This window comes from Phalaenopsis equestris, unplaced genomic scaffold, assembly GCF_001263595.1.
Source record: "Phalaenopsis equestris unplaced genomic scaffold, ASM126359v1 Scaffold000109, whole genome shotgun sequence".
NCBI classification, from domain to species: domain Eukaryota; kingdom Viridiplantae; phylum Streptophyta; class Magnoliopsida; order Asparagales; family Orchidaceae; genus Phalaenopsis; species Phalaenopsis equestris.
Window position 1 is genome coordinate 113,567 of NW_018164551.1, and position 19,415 is coordinate 132,981.

The 19,415-nt window shown below is 32.3% G+C and overlaps 1 protein-coding gene across 1 annotated transcript; it reads right to left on the reverse strand.

The window, feature by feature from the left end:
- Positions 1–1,719: 1,719 nt before the first annotated feature.
- On the reverse strand, positions 1,720–16,153 carry LOC110020903. Its single transcript, XM_020719183.1, has 6 exons — positions 15,826–16,153; positions 15,108–15,200; positions 3,738–3,852; positions 3,246–3,543; positions 2,866–2,920; positions 1,720–2,036 (listed from the first exon to the last, which is right to left on the reverse strand). The coding sequence occupies exons 1-6, from the start codon at positions 15,937–15,939 to the stop codon at positions 1,962–1,964; spliced, it is 750 nt and encodes a 249-aa protein (XP_020574842.1). The 5' UTR covers positions 15,940–16,153; the 3' UTR covers positions 1,720–1,961.
- Between the last annotated feature and the right edge of the window lie 3,262 nt (positions 16,154–19,415).

The window sequence follows — 19,415 nt, forward strand, 5'->3', positions numbered from 1 at the left end:
TGCCAGTTTTCATTTTTGATACTTACACATGCGTCTAATCAAATGTCTGTATGCATGCATTTAGGAATTCACGTTTGCCATTTTCATTTGCCATGTGGATCATACTCAAGTGCATGTGCAAGAGTTTCAAGAGAGAACCATTTGAAACATGAGTCGAATTAGAGTAGAAATAAAAGATTTATGTTGAAGATGTAATAAGGTGTCATCTGCGATTAAGAAAAGATTATGAGCACAAGGTCATTGAGCTTCTCAAAGGTAGTGCTTACATTCAAACTATAATGATATACATCTATTCTAGTCAATAAGAGTGTCAAAAAATGTAGGTCATAGGGAGACAAGAAAATAAGGTAGAAAATAACTTGAATGTATGTGTTGAAGCCCCGGCGATCAAAAAAATTTAAGATAAGACAGAGACGGAGATAAATTAATGCTAGAGTAATTCGATGACTATATACTATAGGAAGTCCTTATTAAAAGAGAACATAATAATTGACAAATATGAAGTACAACTCTTAGAGTGACCAATTGAGAACAAATATGTCATAAGAGAAACACTCGCAAGAAAGGGTATTAATATGATCATTATTCTTTGTATCATAGGCCTTCCTTGGGTGAAGTTTGATAAGTCTGGGTCCCCTTTCCTTAGATAACTAAGTACATGGTAGAAGCATTACAAATCTACTTAAAAGGAGATTACTTAGATTTCTCAAATAAATCATAGCCTCTAAATTTTGTAATAATTTTTCTTCCAAAACATTCCAAACTCTACATATGACTTGAACAATATTAAAGGGTATGACAAACCTGAGATGAGGGTAAATTGGTATGCTTTTATCATAGAAGTAAGAAACTTTTCTTTTGATGGTTCAAGGCAACAAGTTCCTTGAATTTTTTTTTTTCAGATATTGATTTTAGATTCTATGTCAAAAATAACAATTACAACATCATAAACCATTCTAAACATATAACAAAGTGTGCTAATAAAAAAATTTCAAAGTAAAAGGGATGTATTTAGTGGCTTGACATAAACATACCACAATCACCTCTTGAATCTTTCCCTTGAAATTTCCACTACCCTCTTCTTTTACTACAATAAGATGGAGAAACATCTTCTTGGCCTTAGCTACCATCCTTTTCAGTCAACCGAGCAATTTATAAAAAGTAGATGAAATATATAAATAGTGCACACGAACCACAAAGAGCATATGGGGATAGGATAGTGATGTATGAATTCGTCTTATTCAGTGCAGGCCACCTAAATCACAGGCTCGAATTTGAAGGGAGAACTATGAAATTATCCGAACACAAAATAAACACAAATGAAATATTTTCTTTTAATATTTTAAGCTGGAAGAAACCAAATGGATCTACAGTAGAAGATGGACCAATCAATTGATATGTGAAGAAACCAGTACATTTAACTCTTAACAGTTGAAATCAAACAAAAAAGGAAAAGTTACATATGCATTTATATATCTTAACATCTCAAGTTTGATATTTACACTTATAACAGCTTAATGTCAGAAATCTATGTATAAAAAGTTATATTTCACTTTAAAAAAGATAATGATGACGGTTATTTTCATGTGATATTAAAGATTTGAGTGGCATGCATGTAAATATTAAGTTTTTGGTGTTAGATATATAAATGTATAGGAATTGTGTGGTATGGACATGTCCCAACTAAAAAAAAGGCAAAAGCAAATATAAATTGTTGGATAGTACAGTAAATGAGATGCAAAAGTTATTATTTTATGGTTACAATGAATAAGATATTCATTCTGCATGTCTTCTAATATAACCTAAGGAAAAGAATGTCTCACAAATTTGAGGTCTTAATTATTTGGATTTATGCTGATAATATTCAATTAAAAAAGCTAGAAAACACTATTTGTCTGAACCAAGCAACTGCAGCATGGCTGCAGGCCATCATATTGGAGGAATTGAAGAGCGCAGGAAACTCAGCTTGTAGCTAATCTGTCACACAATGACTTGTATGCTGTACTGCAAATTTTGAATTTTTCCTCCGCTATTACCTGAAAATGCAACAAGATCTAAACTTTGATAGAAAGGAAGATGTACAAAAATTAAGTAAAAATTATTATTGGGACAACTCAAAATTAAGGAAGAGAAAAATCAAAAGTGAATCATTTCACTTTGAATTGGCTTGACTCGAATTAATTTTAATTTCAAATACAATTTTTGTTGAGTGGTACAATAAAACTTGGGGGAATTTTCATTCACGACACAATTTTTATGTATTTAAATATCTAACTCCCAAAGTTTGATATTTACATTTATAATAACTTGACAACTTAAATCTATGCATGAAAAGGTGTGCTTCACTTTTAAGAAGACAATGATGATGGTACGAATCTAAAGATGAATGTCTAGATGTTAGATATGTAAATATAAGAGAATTGTGTGGTATGCATGTAAATGGCCCAAAGATTTAACTTAAAGTTGAGTCACTTAAACCCAAAAAACCCTACTCAACAAGGATCATAACTCTAATAGAGTAAAACATTTGGTTAGGTATATCCTATTGCAAGCAAAGCTCTACTAAGCTGAATATCTAATAAGATTTGTGTTGACCAAAAAACAATTAATAGTCAAAGGAAAACTGAGAACAAGGAAGAAAAATAAGAAGGGGGATCATGAAGAGCAATCCAGCAATAAATTGGCAGAAGGTGGTGGCAGCTTAGAGTTTAATGAACTATCTCATCATCCCCTAAGTTCGTGCAAGGTGTGAGAACAGATAAAGAATTGGACGGAGTATAATCGCTATGCACAATTGCGTCTAAGCACAAATCCGGCCGTCCATGGTCGTGATTCATGATAGGAATGTGGGTGGTTCAAACTTGCCTTTGATGCGCCCTGATGACGATCTGGATGCCACTGTAAAGCACAAGCTCTATATCTGTAAACAAAAAGGAGATTCAAAAGTTTAACTTCACATTGAAATAGAATACTTGGATTCATCGACAACTGCTGAAGTTCACGCTTATTTGAATTATTTGCGGACACTTGAGATCAAAATTTGAAAAACATTTTGAGGTCTTAATAATACATTGGAGCCATTTTCAATCATAAAAACTTCAACCTAATCCAGCTCTTTAAGCTTTTGGGAAAAGCCTTGTCATAGAGGGAGGAGTTGGATGATTTTGCTGCCGAGGCAACGAGGAAAATTTTATAATTTCATACAGTAAAAAATAAATAGTTTTATCAAGATAATGACGACTTACGCGCTCTTTATTTCATTAAGCTTAAGTGGACCTGAAGCACTCAAACCAAGAGTTAGTCTTTCAGAAGTTAAATTAGGTTGTGGGCAAGTATCAGCACCACTATCTTCATCCGTTTCCTCATCTGTTTCATATCTCCAATCTGAGGAGCATTTTTGATAATTGCCTGAGGAGCAACGCCACTGAAAACTTCCATCTCTACTGGAGGCCGAATAATAGAATCCTTCCCTACCAAAAGCAGAGTGGAATATGTTCTCAACATCATCATCATCACTTGCGCAGAAAATAAATCCATCTTTTCCTGAGCATGGATAGTTTAATAATGTCAAGTAAAAATCCCAACCAGTTTCAGTTTAAAGTTTATATCAAGCCCATTTTAAAGATAAATGACCGACAATAAAGAAATGTTGAAAAGAAGAAAAAAGTACAAAAAATCATGCCATTAACACCGGTGTCAGAGAAAAAGAGGATCTTGATTATGAAGTAATTCCTTACCTTTGTTCTTAGACCTTCCAGATGGTGACTCATGTGGGTTAAAACCGTTTAACTTCGATCCCTTTGACCAATATGGCTTACGGAACCATAAAGTGTTGTTGTCATCTTTCCAACTCTGAAATCAAATCTTAAATATCAATTAAGGTGATTTCTGAATATATATTTCTCGTTGTACTGAAACTTTGGTCTGGTTCTACCGTGCAATATGATAAAGGGGGAAATATGATGCATTTATCACTATAATAGAAGTCATTAAAAGAAGAAATTTTTATAATCTATAGCAATACATTATAAAAAAGTATTAAGTTTGAATAAACAATTGTTGACAAGCTTGTCGTCTTAGTATACTTTATTCGGATCGGTTAAAGACACATAAAACATAGGTAGGATAGAGAAAAAATCATTTATACATGCATCAGTTATGTATATGACATAAGAAACTCCGGGCAGTAAATATGCAAGAATGAATTCATCCATGCATGACAAGCTACTGAAAATGGGAACACAAAGAAGTTTTACCACTTTATTTCATGCATTGACCAGTGGCTTAATGACGATAAATAATAATTTTAGGGGCATTACATACATGGCACCCAATTCTTATGTGTTCACATATCTCACACCTAAAATTTCATATTACACACATAGCACTCATATCTTTAGTATCACATAAACAATAGCACTATTAACACTTTAATGTTTAGATATGAGATGTGTAAATGCATAAGAATTGTAAATTTCCCTAATTTTAGGTAAATGAGGAAGCTAGTAAGGATAAGAAGGTTTTTAAATGAAGAAGAAAGTTGAAGTGTGGGCAACTCAAAAATATCTTCATCAAAAAATCTAGTGGGATCTTAACATAACATTATGCGCTAAACCCACCCCTGTTGGAAAATCCATGCAGAGGATCCCCAAATATTAAAATATCAAAAAATCAACAATAAAATGCCTCCCACAAGGTGAAAATATTTTGAAGCATAAAAAATCAAATTTTAAAATTAAAAATAAATGAGTTTCAACATAATTTTGAATTCATTTTAAATATTTCAAAGCAATCTTTCTTTAATTATGCGTGATTAATGAAGCTCTCTTAGTCCTTGATCATGATGTTGTGATGAGACCGTCAAGGCTCTTAATCTCATTTTGAATTCTTGATCTTTCTCTAGCAATGGAACCATGACAACCAACTGCATGTTGTTCAAATTAACTCCTTTGAACTCATTTGATCTCTTCTATGCAAAAAATGAATTCAAATATTCTTCAGAATGTCCTAGTGCTAGCTTCTCCAAGTTTCTTTATGTGGCCCATATGCCCTCAATAGATGATTTATTCTTGCATCAGATCAAGTTACTATGATCCTTAGCTTGGATTGTAGACACTGCTTCTATAAAAACAGAGTCAACTTTAAAGAGGTTTGATGGTGAAGGTACTTGCAATTGTGGTTAAAAAGAACTCCTGCCGAAGGGTTAATTGCATCATTTAGTGGTTGGTTAGTTCTGTTAAACAAAATAATATCCACAATATTAAAAATTGAATTGATTATCATGTCATATAGTGAATTATGATGATTTGCATTAGGTGCAAGACTCTAAATTAATTTAAATGGTCACAAGTCAAGGCTTACAATTTCTTAAAATTTATGGATGGATATTTCTTAAGTTAAAATGAACCAATACATAATCAGATTTTTCATATTCTTTAAAATATTATGATTTTCTTTTTTAATATACTTCACATTGATGTGTTTCCCCATCTCAAAATTAATGATTCAAAAATCGCTTATGAATGTGGAAATAAAAATGAAAAATACATTATTTGGCATCGCAGCCATATCAATGGGTCTCTTTGAATTTTGCTCATAGGCTATCTCAAATGATGATTTCTTTGTGATGGTAATGATGGCAGTATTATAGGCAAACTGAGTGGTGGGTATAAAAATATTTCAATTTCCTAAACTCTTTCCTATTAAGCTTAATAAATTCCCAAAGGCACTATTAATAACTTCCATCTGACTATTAGCCTAAAAGTGGAAAGCAGGGAAAAATTTTAACCTTGTACCATGCATTTTTCATAACATTCTCCAGTTAATGAGAAACTGACTTCACATCCCTATCTAACACTGTAGTGGAGGATAAGCCGTGCAATATTATTCTCTATAAAAAAATCTTGTGTGATGCATTATGTGTCATTGTGCAATATAAAAAAGAGCGAGTCTGTCCCAAAAATGCTATAATACAGTCCTGGGTAGTCCTATGATAAAAGTTTTTAAGGATTCCTCCCAATGTCTATAAAACATCGACAATGCAATTTAAGACTTTTGGTTGTTTACAAGTGTAACAATAAGGCACTAACATCTGAATACCCTTCTTTAATTAATGACAATTAAACTTAACACTCCATCAAACCTATTTTATTTTATTATTTTTTTCAAAATGGCTTTAGAATAAAGCTTAGCAATTGAAAACTTCCTAATAGATGATATGGAGACACATAGTGTTTCCCGTATAGAAGTAACGATCACAGTCTAGGTATTCAAGGCAAATGGCTTGAAATATGAGTATATATGATAATCTTCCTCAAGTCTATCAAAATCCCAGACTTCAAATTATGAAAGATAATTTTAATGTCACTCTAGACGGTCGACTGTAGGTTCATTACCTTTCCCAAGCTTATGTTGGACAAATGGAAAAAAATTATAGGAGTTTTACTCACTTAGTATGCTTATGATTTAATTTATTCCAAATGTTCATAATCTTCAAGGAATGATGATCAGCGTGCAAGACAAATTCCATGTGTGGAAAATAATGCGTCCAATATTTCCATGCTAGATGATGTAATTATATTTATTTGTCTATAGCTCAATAAGGTTCTTTTTTTGTAATGAGGAAGATTAGGAAGCTGAGACATAAGCACAAAGTCTATAGTATGTTGTATGTCTCTCAAAGGTGTTCCCACCTCGGTAGTACAAATTTTTGGGCTGGCTCGTGACAACAACTTCCACCGCATGTGACTCCCATGCTTTCTACTCACTCACTCGAAGTTGAAACCACTCCAAACTACTCCACTCACCATTAGAAAATACCAAGAAAATTGAATTAGTTTCTTTTCCATGTTAATCAATTTAGGGAAAAGAACCAATATCCTTATTGATAATAATCGAAAGGTCAAGAAAGCACAAATAAGCAAGAGGTTAATTGACATAGATCTAGGGTTGCTAGATTGTGTGACATGATATGAAGAGAGGTTATGAAAGTTATTGGACAAGAAAGGTGGCTGAAAAAAGGATGATGATTGAGAAATCGATGCACTCGATGGCTGCAAAGCAAACCAGAATAGAAAAAATATGGGACTGCTACAAAACTAGCAGCATAGGATGTCTTTGGATGTCCAGAGGAAATCACCACATAGATTTACTCAGGTTCAAGCACATCATCTGAGAAAGATCAATGATAAAACAATCCGACAAAAAAAGTAGAGAAAATAATCTTTATTGCACATATCAAAACTCAAAAGTCTCACATTAAGTTCCAAGTTATACTAAGAAACAAATTAAACTCAACATAAAACAAAATAAAGTAAACAAGGGCCCACAAGGAGGGTGGTCTAGTAGCAAGTGGGAATTTTCCCGCTTCAATTCTCAAAGGACGGAATTATGTCATCTTTCATCCGTCCTACCTAATAGGATGCTCATGCATCACTCCAAATAGTAGAGATTTTGTCTTCTTTTCTAGAAACTTCTAAATCCTTGTAGTATGGCAGCAAATCAGCCATACTAAAGGTAACAAAAATAGTGTAGTCTCCCAACATATCTATCTTGTACACATTATTATTGATCTTAATAATCCTAAATGGGCAATCAACTCTAAGCTTGATTTTTCCAAATGACCATGCAATAAACCTCTCACGATCCACAACAAGTCACCTTTCTTAAAGACCTAGGTTTTCCTAAACATGTTTACCTGCTTTTGATACTATATTTTCTTAGCAATTATCTCTACCCATTAAAAAAAACTTGAATTTCTTTTACTCTGACCTTTGCACCTTTGCATCAATGCTAAGCCAAATAACTGAAAGTATAAAGAATTGGAGATTTTAGGGTAACAGACTAAAATCCTCAATTTGGTCCGGTTGCTAAAAAACTAAAGCGAGATTGTTAGCCCTTAAGAAAGGGAGAAGTGGGAGTTCTGGAGTGGGAGCCAGTATCCTTTTAACCTAACCACAGATTTAGGGACCAAATACTGAATTAATCAATATTCTTTATGCACTCTAAGAGGGTAAATAATAAATCAATATTCTTTATGCACTCTAAGAGGGTAAAGAATAAGATTGCTCATATTTGACACAATATAATTTTATATATAATTTTAAATGATTTAAATTACTTCACAATCTATTTGTAAAGGGGAATGATGTTTTCTTAAATTTGAACTCTTCATTACAGAACTTTGTTTAGTTTTAGTAAGTTTAATTTTGAAGTTTAGAATATAGTTTAGTTAACTTAGTTCTTTTAACTGCATTTCATTTAGCATACATCGAATTTACTTTAAATTTATTTTTCTTATTTAAGTTTTTGTAGTTTGAATACTGTGTTTTAAATTATAACCATAAGAATTTTCAAATCCCTTTGGGATCGATACTTAGGATTTCATTAGAGTCATTTATTACTTGAACGAGACGCACACTTGCGTTATTATTAATTATTAAGGTTTGGCAGCTTAATGATTTTAAAATATAAAACTATTTATACTGAAGTGATTTTTATTGTTATTGATCTGCATAATTAATAATTGTGCTGTCATGGGTGTGTTGTAGCATTGAAAGATATTTACAATGCATAACATACATAAAAATACTGAATTAAGTTTTTGGCGTCGTTGTAGGAGAGTAACGATAAATTACTTTATAATTTAGAAGATTTTATTTGAACTGTAAAACTTATTGTAGTTTAATTAATATTTTTATATTTTAATGTGTTTGCTTATTTTAATTGTTTATTGTGTTTGTGTATGCATAATTTAAAATCTGAAGTTTAGTACCTTCTAATTCGGAGTTAGAAAGAACTATTAGAAAAATTCAAAAATAATAAAAAAAGTTAGATAATATGTATAAAATGACTACAAACTTAAATAATCATGGAATTGAAAATGAACATCATCAGAGACGTTTAAGAGATTATGCTAATCCTACAACAGATAAAATTCATTTGAGTATAGAAAACCCTGCGGTAGCTGCTAATTCATTTGAGCTTAAACCTGCTATTATCCAAATTGTACAAAATAATCTGTTTGGGGAAATACCGATTGAAGATCCTAACTTACATCTTGCTAGTTTTCTAGAATTGTGTGCTACATTTAAATATGATGGAGTGTCGAATGATGAGACTTTTCCCTTTTTCACTAAAAGATAAAACTAACATGTGATTAAACTCATTAGCACATGGATCTATCAGAACTTGGAGAGACTTATCACAAAAATTTTTATCTAAATATTTTCCACCATAAAAAAACTACTAAGCTTAGAAATGATATCTCATCGTTTTATCAGTTTGAAGTAAAATAAATTTATAAAGCTTGGGAACAATTTAAATATCTCCTTGAGAAGTGTCCACACCATGTTTTACCAGATTCGTTATTAATTCAAACTTTTTATAATTGATTGATTTGATCTCTTAGATCTATAATTGACGCTGCTACTGGTGGATCATTAATTTCAAAACCATTTGATGAAGCATATTCTTTAATTGAAGAGATGATTGCTAATAATTTTCAATGACCCTCTGAAAGGGTAAGTCCAAAAGAGTAGCTAGTATTAATGATTCTGATGCATTATATATTTTGACTGTTCAAATTGCTGCAATATCAAAGAAGATAGATCAATATGGAATGAATTATTCTCAGACACCTCCTTTGTTTGAGAAAAATTCATTGGGACAAATGATAAATTCTCAATCTTCATATGAAACTTTAAGTGTGATAAACAACCGAACTAATAATCCTTATTCAAATTATGATAATCCTGATTGAAAAAAACACCCTAATTTCAGTTGGAGTAATAATAACTCATAACGAGAATGAACTGTTGGATGATGAAATTTATAGTTTTTTATCTCTAACAGTTTAAAATCCAAATACGAATTAAAAAGCCACTACATAAAGCGGCTTAATTAACAAATAAGAGTTTACCTCAATTCCTCTTATTGCAAAGTTAATAATTACTCATTTACTTCTAACCGTAATAATTAAAATAATAATTAATACATAAAATCTCAAATTAAAAAAATAATTTAAAACTTGCCTCATTTGCATAATCCGATCTCGATCTCCCTTAACTTTTAATTTGATTGCTTGTCGAATTTTATTCACAGTTTTGATTCATAAATTTAATTATTAACTTAATAATATTAAATAAAGAAAATAATTAAAAGAAATAAAACGTCAAATTCTTACATTAGCATTCACCAACTTTTCCAGTTCTAATCCAAATATTTCTTCTATGATTTTTGATTTCTGATTTTTTATTTCAATTAGTATAAGACATATATTAACCTTAAAATTAAATAAGAAATAATAAAAATCCAATTCAAACAACCCTAAGTCACCTTCACAGGCTCGATTTTTCTCGTACGAGCCACTTTCTCCCTCCTTCCTCTTGTACTGCTTGAACTCTTCTCACCTTAGACACAAAGCCTTCTTCTCATATGCGGGGCTCCTCTATCTCTCTCATGTAACTCTCCTCCTTCGACTCCACACGGCTGCACCGCCTCGCACGCAAGGTTACGCTCTAAGTGATAGAGCACCCCTCCTGCAAGAAATAACGCACGCAGCGTCAGAACTTGTGATCGAACGCGTCGAACTCACCACTAATGGCTTTGACATTTCCTCCCTTCCCCTTGGTTCTCTTCCTTCATCATATATGACACTCTCAAACGACGTCCCCTATGTTTCCTTCCCAAGAGCGAGCACCGCTTTTCCTGCACGCACACGACTAGAGTTCTTCCTTTGGCTAGGGTTACTCTTTCGTCTTTGAGGTGCCATCTTCCCTTCTCTCTCTAGAATGTGATGTCACATGGCGTCATCACTTTTTATTCTCTGTCTCTCACTCTCGCTCTCTACCTCCTCAGCTTCATCCTATTCAAAAGTGACATTCGACTCCTAAAATGAAACTGTTAAAAAGGTTGCTTCCCTTTGAACAGATCGAATTAAATTTATTTATTTATTAACTATTAAAATTCCAATGGGGTGAAGGAATTTTGCTCATAAACTAGCTCAAAAGTGTTGTAACCTATATAGTGAGTAGTGGACCTGTTGTAAGCAAGCTCAACCTGAAAAAAAAAAAAAATCCTATTGCCTAATATTTTTCCAACAATACACCTAAGAAGATTCCCTAAACTACAGTTTACAATCTCTATCAATCGATCAGTCTATGAATATGTTGTTGAACTAAATTGTAGCTTAGTACCCAGCTTACCTCATTGAGTTCTCCATAAATGGTTCAAAAACTTCACACCTCAATCAGACGTAATAGTCTTAAGCACACCATATGGGTGAACTATCTCTCTAATGTATAAATCTACAATATGTGAAGCGCCCATTATTTTATAGCAATATACAAAGTGCGTCATTTTGGAGAAGCAATCGACTACTGCCATAATTGAATCATTGCTTTAATAGGTACGAGGGAGACCCACAATAAAGTCCATGATCACACCCAACCAAGGTGATTCCAAAAAGGATGGGGGTGCGTAGATCTGTATTCTGCCCTCAGGTCTAAGCTAAGTGACAAACCTTGCACTGTCTATTATATCTCTCCAAATCTTCTACAAATTAGAGCTAATATAATTCTCTTTTACTAAGAATCTTGTCTCTAACCACGTGCTTCATCATCCCTCCATCATGAAATTCCTATGAGATAACCTCCCTTAGTGAACTCCTATGAATGCACAATCTTTAGAAGAAAAAATAAACATAACCTGTGATACTATTCATATGGTATGTCCTTGCAGTGGGCCCAAATCTCCCGAAAAATCTTATCAGCTACATATGAATCTTTTAACAATTCAAAGCTAACTAGTTTCAACTGCATAGTAATGAGCAAAAAGTAACAACGGCTCAATGCATCAACTAACTTATTCTAGCTTCCAGCTTGTGCTTGAGCATAAAATGGAAGGAAAATAATAACTGCACCCATGAAGCATGTCTATCCTTTAGCTTGCTCAGATTATTCAAGAACTTAAAGGTTTTATGATCAACATAAAAGGTGAACTCACTTGCCAATACTAGTGATTCCAATGATTGGCAACTGTCATAATGGCATAAAACGCCTTGTAAATTGAGTATTTTCTCCTAGAATCATTTATTTTTTTATTAAAAAATCAATATGATGTACTCAACTCAACACAAATTCAATTCTCAAGTTGAAAGTGTCATACTCCACTTCACACTCCTAATTAAAATCTGGAAGAGTTGGGACCAGAACCTAATTAATATATCTCTTCAAAGCTTAAAAGTTGACTTGTGCTTCATTTGAACATGTAGATCTCTCCTACTTGAAAATTTTTGTCCAAGGTGCAGTACAGAGCAGAAATTCTTAATAAATCTCCTATAAAAAGATGTCAATCTGTGAAATTAACGTGATTGAATAAACGATGCAAGCTAAGTCAATCAACAATAGCCTTGACCTTTGCTAGGACCATCTCAATGTCAACAACTGAAATAATGTGCCTAAGCATGTACTAAGTGTCAGAAAATGACACTTTTTAGGGTGAAAAGATTTCAAAAAATGTGAGGTCAACCTAAAGATGTCTTCATAATTTCAAAAAACAGTTTTAAAAAAAAAATAAAAAATATCATGGCTTTAACTTGGTACTTGTTTTTTAAAATAGAAAACAAAACATGCGAGAGAAAATGGATCAAACCAAGCCCTTCTTGATTCTCATAAAAATGAAGAATAACTAAGATCCCAACATGTATTAGAAAACTTAAAAAGTAAAATAAACATATACATGAAACTTGAGCATAAAAAAAAACATAATCTACTATACACAAAAATGAAACAAATATAGAATGCAACTTATGGATTAACAAGTAATTTGAAACAACATCAAACTGAAATAGCCAACTTAAAATAGAACCAAAAAACTATATCAACATTAGAAAATGTGAGAACATAATCAAAGAATCAAACTATTAAGGATTTCACAAGCCGTGATTCAAGCACAAGCATATGAGCCTGGGTGATTCTAGAGTGGGAGACCTAGGGAAAGTGCCCCCACTTGCTAGAGTTCACCTCTACGGAGTTGTTTGATTATTGGCTCAATCTACTCCATAACCTCAATTTATTTTATGACTTTAGATCAAAAAAATAATAAATGGGCAAAGTGCCAGAATGTGAATGGGTAATTACAAACACATTAAGTATCAAATTCTTAGAAAGACCATCAGTGTTGCAGACTCACTGTTGATTTTTCACTAACCTGCAATTACTGCAATCTATAATGAATTTTATGATAATAAATCTCAATTTTATTACAATGACACCTCTAAAAAAGGTTCCTAGATTTGCCCAGGCATAGAAAATTTGTCTAAGCTAGATGAATTTGAATTTAAGTTGGGTGAACAAAGTTGATGAGCATAAACTAAATAAGCCAAACTTAATCAAACTAAAACATCTTGTCTTGTTATGTGTAAGTCATAACCAGGAAGAGGAATCCCTTGCTTCTCCACCCCATGCTTCTAGATGATTAATGGTGGCCGATAGGGTTCACAAGATGGAAGTTCACTCAGTAATGAGAAACCTAAAGATGTAAAAAACTTCATAACATCTTATGAAATGTAATCATGATCATCCTTGATTTTTCTTGCAACATTTCAGCAAATAATCAAAGGTCTAGTATTCTATACATTGTGGATCTTTCATCTATAAATAAGGGACCCTACAGCTGGAATACAATTCATGTAGGAGATTGATAGTTCTCCAATTTCCTCTCCTTTCTTGATTATTAGTCTCCCCAATCCTCGCATACTAGAGATTGAAACTTCTCCAATTTTTCTCTCATTTCTTGGTTATTAGCCTCTCCAATCTCACTTAGTAATCTTACGGCTAAGCAATTAAGAGTCTCCCCTCAAAAGGCCGACAAGTTGAATTTGTCTATAAAGGAAGATAAATGAAGTTCATGATCAAGCAATTTTTTATTTTCAGCATCCACTGCCTTTGTAGGTTTCCACATACATTCTAAATGGGAAAGTTGAAGAACAATTGGAAAGAAAAAGGAAGAAAGAAGACAAAGTTTCTTAGAAAGTGAGCAATCCTAGAAGTTTAGGGAAAGCCTTCCAATCTTTTTAAGGCCAAAGCCCCCAAATTCCTCAGTGAGTAAGAAAACCAGAACCTTAGTCACATGCAACAAGAAACCAAGTGCCCCTTGTGAAGATATAAAGCAAGTCACTCTAGATAGATCAAGATCATCGTTGGGAAAAAAAATGTTGCAAAGCAAGCCCATTACTAAAATTACACACAAAAAATAATGGAAATTACAACCAAAAATAGTCAATTATTAGTAGGGTTGATATCAAATTAAGTTCAAGCAAGCCAACCTAAACTTGAAATTGAGGATTTCATTTTGACTCAAGCCAAATTGAAGTCAAATTAGATTTTGAGTTAATAGTGTTAGATTTTGAGTTAATTCGAGCAAATTTTATTGATTTTATAATTTTTTTGTTAATTAATCATGATTATCATCCATTTAAAAGCATTCAAATTTATTTATAAAAATGTATCATAAAACATCAAATAATGATGCATATACGTATATATATACAATTTCATGTCATAAATTTGTGAATATATACAAATTTATATGTATCTTTGTGTTATCACACATAAATACATGCATACATCATATATGGAACCGATTTCGAGTTGATTAAAATTAGAGAGAGATTTGGGTTTCAAACATGATTATCAATCATAAACTAAACAAAATATGGAGCATGATAACAATGCACAAATGCATAACTATGTAGGCCATATAATCTAGATAATTGAAGGAAAAAAGATTTGACAAAATTTAATTTGCACATATTTAAAAAAAGGGGAAATTTACTTACAAACATACAATTCTTATGATATTTCATGTCTAAAACCAAAAGCAATAATTACATTTATAACACTTTGATATTAAGAACATATGCATATAAAGGTATATTTCAGTTTTAAGAAGTTAGTGACAATGTTATTTTTATTGTGTTTTCAAGGCTTTGATTAGTATGTATGTGGGTATGAAAGTTTCAGTGTATAATATAAATAAATATACTAAAATTGAGTGTTAGCTATGTAAATGCCCCTTACAAAATTAACAAAACTCAATGATTATACCTGAAAAAGGTATTCGGCATATTCTGAGATATCCCGCAGCAAAGTCCTTCTTGACTCCATCCTTCGTTTTCTTTTTTCAGAAATATTGCATCTCTGCGGATAGATAACTCTAGGCTAAAAAATTTCTTGGTCCAAGGCATAAAAATTATCATCATAACTTTTAAGCAAGTCCTATGTACAAGAGGGCAGTGCCTGATTGCATGCAAAGTAAGTTTATCCGATATCAAATTCAACCAAGGAAAAAAGAAAATCTTCTATAATTATAAAAAAAACAAATTTATAAGCACAAAATGTAAAATGGAACAAAATAAAACAGAAGTTTCATGAAACTGCAATTAAAAAACTTGTGCTCTGATTAAGAATCCAGGTTCGAATCAAACTCAAACCAATAACTTTTAACCTAACATAGTTGCCACTAAAGCCCAATTTCCCAAAAAAAAAAAAGTGCAAGTCAATCTCCTAGATATTTGCGTGGAAAATATAATAACTAGAGGTTTCAAAACGCATCATTTAAAAGGTCCAAGCAGGCTGCAGAGGTATACATGTGCATCAAACTAAGTTTTGAACAGGAAACAAAAATCTAAAGAGAGACATCAAACCAGATTCTGAATTTTGTGAGAGAAAAATGAACAACAAATAATGAATAATCACAAGGAAATCGCATTCTAATAAGAACGAGAAGAAGAAAAAGAGAAAGAGAAGGGGCAAAAGGACATACATAATTCCAAGGGGATCTCCTTTTTCTTTCCAGCACTGGAGAAGAATGGAAGAAGGAAACAGCTTTGAAAAATGGCAGAGAAGCAGCGTAAGCTGGCTTAAGAGCGCGATTCATACTTTCTCATCCAAGCAGAGGTAACAGGAGAAGCAACAAGGTGCAAGGAGGAGGGCGATCTCATCTCCCTCTACTGCTCGCGGACATCTTCAATTTCAGATTTCCTGCGAGCTTGGAGCTGAAAGAGCGACGGGGAGAGACTGAGGGCTGCCGCTCCGGTTCAGGTCGGTCGGTGATGAGCAAGGGGCCGCTTGGTTGTTCTGCAAAAATAAAATATTTTAGAATTCGGTGTAAAATAAATATACTAACCTATAATTTCCTATATTTGATGTGAAAAAAAAATGAATAATATAGTCCAAAACCTTTAAAATATTTTAATTTAGACCTGAACTATTAAAAATTATTCTCAGTTGGTCATAAATCAAATATTTTGTTTAATTTAATGGTGAGTTTCACAATTTTAACGGTAAATGATCTTGTTGTATATTCTTACCAAATTAAACATTTCATTGTTCCATTATATACATTCTGCGAAAACCAGTAGTGTTCTAAACATTTGGTGTTCCTCTTGCTTTACTGTCGATGACACATGCATTGACTGAAGACACCTCCCTTCGCTGCTCCTCCACCCGATAGAGGGATCTTCATCTCCACTGATCATAAGCATTTAATGCTTATCCACTCGTGAGCTACTTCTTTTTCACGTGATCTTAAGAAATTTGAAGGTAGCGTTGATATATCTATTGAATTCACAAGTATAAAAAATAAAGATAAGATGAAGATTGAAAAATAAATTTAAATTTCTAAGAAAATATTGAAAAAAAATTTTATGAAAGTGACTGTGAATTCCAATGATGCAATCAGTGTTCATAATAGCAACGAAGATGATAACATTAAGTGGTTAGTATTCAATCTTATGCCAGAGTTTCAAAAATTTGATCTTTAAGTGAGAATGTTTATTAGTAATAAAAATGAATTTAAGGAAGTCGTGTCAATTAGTAGGGGGAAAAGCATCGTTCTTAAAAAATTATAGAAGAATGTGCAAAGCTATTTGTAGGAAACTTATATAAATCAAGAAGTTGTATTGGTGTGCAGGCAGATGATGACACTTATCAAATCAGAGCATTATAAAGGGCTTAATATTTTGTCAACAAAAATGATATGTCTTGTAGTTGTAGAAGATAAGAACTAATTGGTTTGTCTTGTCTTCATGTATGTGCTACAATTAATATGAGTGAGTTTGATTATGAACATTTTATTCATAGTTATTACTCCGATGATATGTATAGAAACTTATGAGCACAACATTATGACGATCAATGGTCTCGATGAATGGCCTAAAAGTAATAAAGAATATCTCTTACTCCTAAGATATAAGATCCTAGGAAGGGTCGGCCACCAATGTTAAGAACAAAAGATTTAGTTGACATCAAAATAGCTGACAAAAAAACATAAAAAAGTAAGTCAATAATAGTTTTACATTGCGGCAAATGCAAGCAAAGCGGACATACTACCAGAAGTGGTAAGATCAAAGAAAAAAAAAAAAAAACTCAATTTGCTCAAAAACTATAAGGTGAGGAAATCCTACAATATCATTTGAATGCTACAAAATCGAATGACAAGAGTACAATGGTAAGTATAATGAACTCGTATCTTAAATTTATTTAAGTAAGAAAAAATGCTCCATTTTTTGTATAATTTTTTCTTATATGCTTAGGTAAGTGATATTGATGAACATTGTGGTTCACAAATAGTATCAATAATTACTGTGTCAACATAAGGGCCAAGTAATAAAAGATTATTCGTTAGCTACTAAATTTAATATTTTAAAAAGATTTATGTAGACTACTTTTCTTATAATAATGTGATATTTTATTTGTTAACAGGTTTACACATTCAACAAGAATAAGATTGGCTAGATGAAGTTTAGATGATTTCATTTGTATCGAGTTTTATAGCTCTTGGGTTCTTTTGTAAAAGCTTTGGTTGATAAATTAATATCATGAGTATTTGGAGTTTTAGAGTTTTGCGCACAATGAAAACAATGTTTTGTGATGAGTAATGTGCATTTGATGTTGTAGTGATTTAGAAAACTTAAAACATTTCAACAAATAAATATATTATGGTGGCTAGTCAATATTGTTGTTATCTACGAAATCTTTTTTTCAATGTTTGTGTTGACCTCATTTTTTATGAGGTCTAATTCTTTTCTTTAGAAGCCTAGGATCTAGCCTTAAGACTTTTCTTTCGACTATTCTAGAGGACTAGTGTAAAACCCACCCACATTAAAATTCTCAATACTTCCCAACTTATCTTGTGAAGTCCCACATTGGTGATCACATGCTTTCATTTGTCACTTGAGATGGCTAAGACCAATATGTGAAGACTCAAGAATGAGTTTCTATAGGATCAACTGGCCTTAGGGCAACCCCGGGTGGCTTGGTCTTGCACATACACACTTGAACTCACCATAAGTTCCCTAACACACCCAAAACCATCAATTCACTCAAATTGAGCCATCTCCCTCCTTGAGGTCCACAACTACCTCTTTACTGTTTTGAAGACTCATTTGGGTGGTCCTAAGTCCGTGCTAAATCAAAATTCATAAACTTATTTTAATCATGTTATGATTTTTTTTCCTTCGTTGTATCATGCAAATTTGTTTCCACTGGTCTATTTACAACACTATATTCTGCATTGCTCTGCCTGTGACATTTTATTAATGTTGAGAAGAGTGATGAGTTTTAAAAAGTTGAGTGATTTATAAAAATTATTGCAAGATCTGTTTTATTTAAAAAAAAAAAATATTTTAATTTCTGAAATGCAGACCAATTCGTTCCTTTTTATGAAAACTTCACTCATTAACTTATTTATGACAATTTCTAAGATCTATAGTATTTTACAGTGCAAACCTATTATTTAAGCTTTTTGTTGGTTTCTTTCTATATAATTCCATATATAGAAAAGAATAAAATATAAGTTGGATTACTTCTTTCTATATATATATATATATATATTGTGCATTTATATATATACAGATATTTCCTTATTTATGCCACGTAATCTTTCTCTCTATATATATAGAAAGATTTTACCATGAATTTTATAGAAAGAAAATACTTTATATATATGTATATGTATATATATATTGGGAGAATTATATACAGACCATAGGTAATTTTTTTGAATAAAATGTAAAATATAGGTTGAGGTTTTACCATGAATTTTAATATCTGAGTTGAGAAATTTAAAAAATGGATGGAGGAGGATGGTTGATCTGTAAATAGCAAGTATCCGGTGGTCTCTATGTAATTGTTTTTTTTTTTTTTTGTGCTGCTATATATAGGCATATAATTCATTATTTATGCTCATGTCCACAAGAGTCCAGCAATAGAATTAACAGACGGCTGCTGGAAGTTGCCCCGCGGAAGCAGCGGGAAAGCGGCAACGTGCTTTGCTCTCAAGGAAGCGGAGAAGCAGAGGGAAACGCGGGATGGATCGTGGCTGAAAAAGCAGACCCGCACGGTTTTTGCTCG

Excerpts from the sequence above, each read along its gene's own strand:
- LOC110020903 (XM_020719183.1), bottom strand. The coding sequence starts at position 15,939 with ATGAATCGCGCTCTTAAGCCAGCTTACGCTGCTTCTCTGCCATTTTTC. Across the intron at positions 3,544-3,737 it reads TGGAAGGTCTAAGAACAAAG|GAAAAGATGGATTTATTTTC; the intron begins GTAAGGAATTAC and ends ATCCATGCTCAG. Across the intron at positions 2,037-2,865 it reads GTCATCAGGGCGCATCAAAG|GTAATAGCGGAGGAAAAATT; the intron begins GCAAGTTTGAAC and ends TTGCATTTTCAG.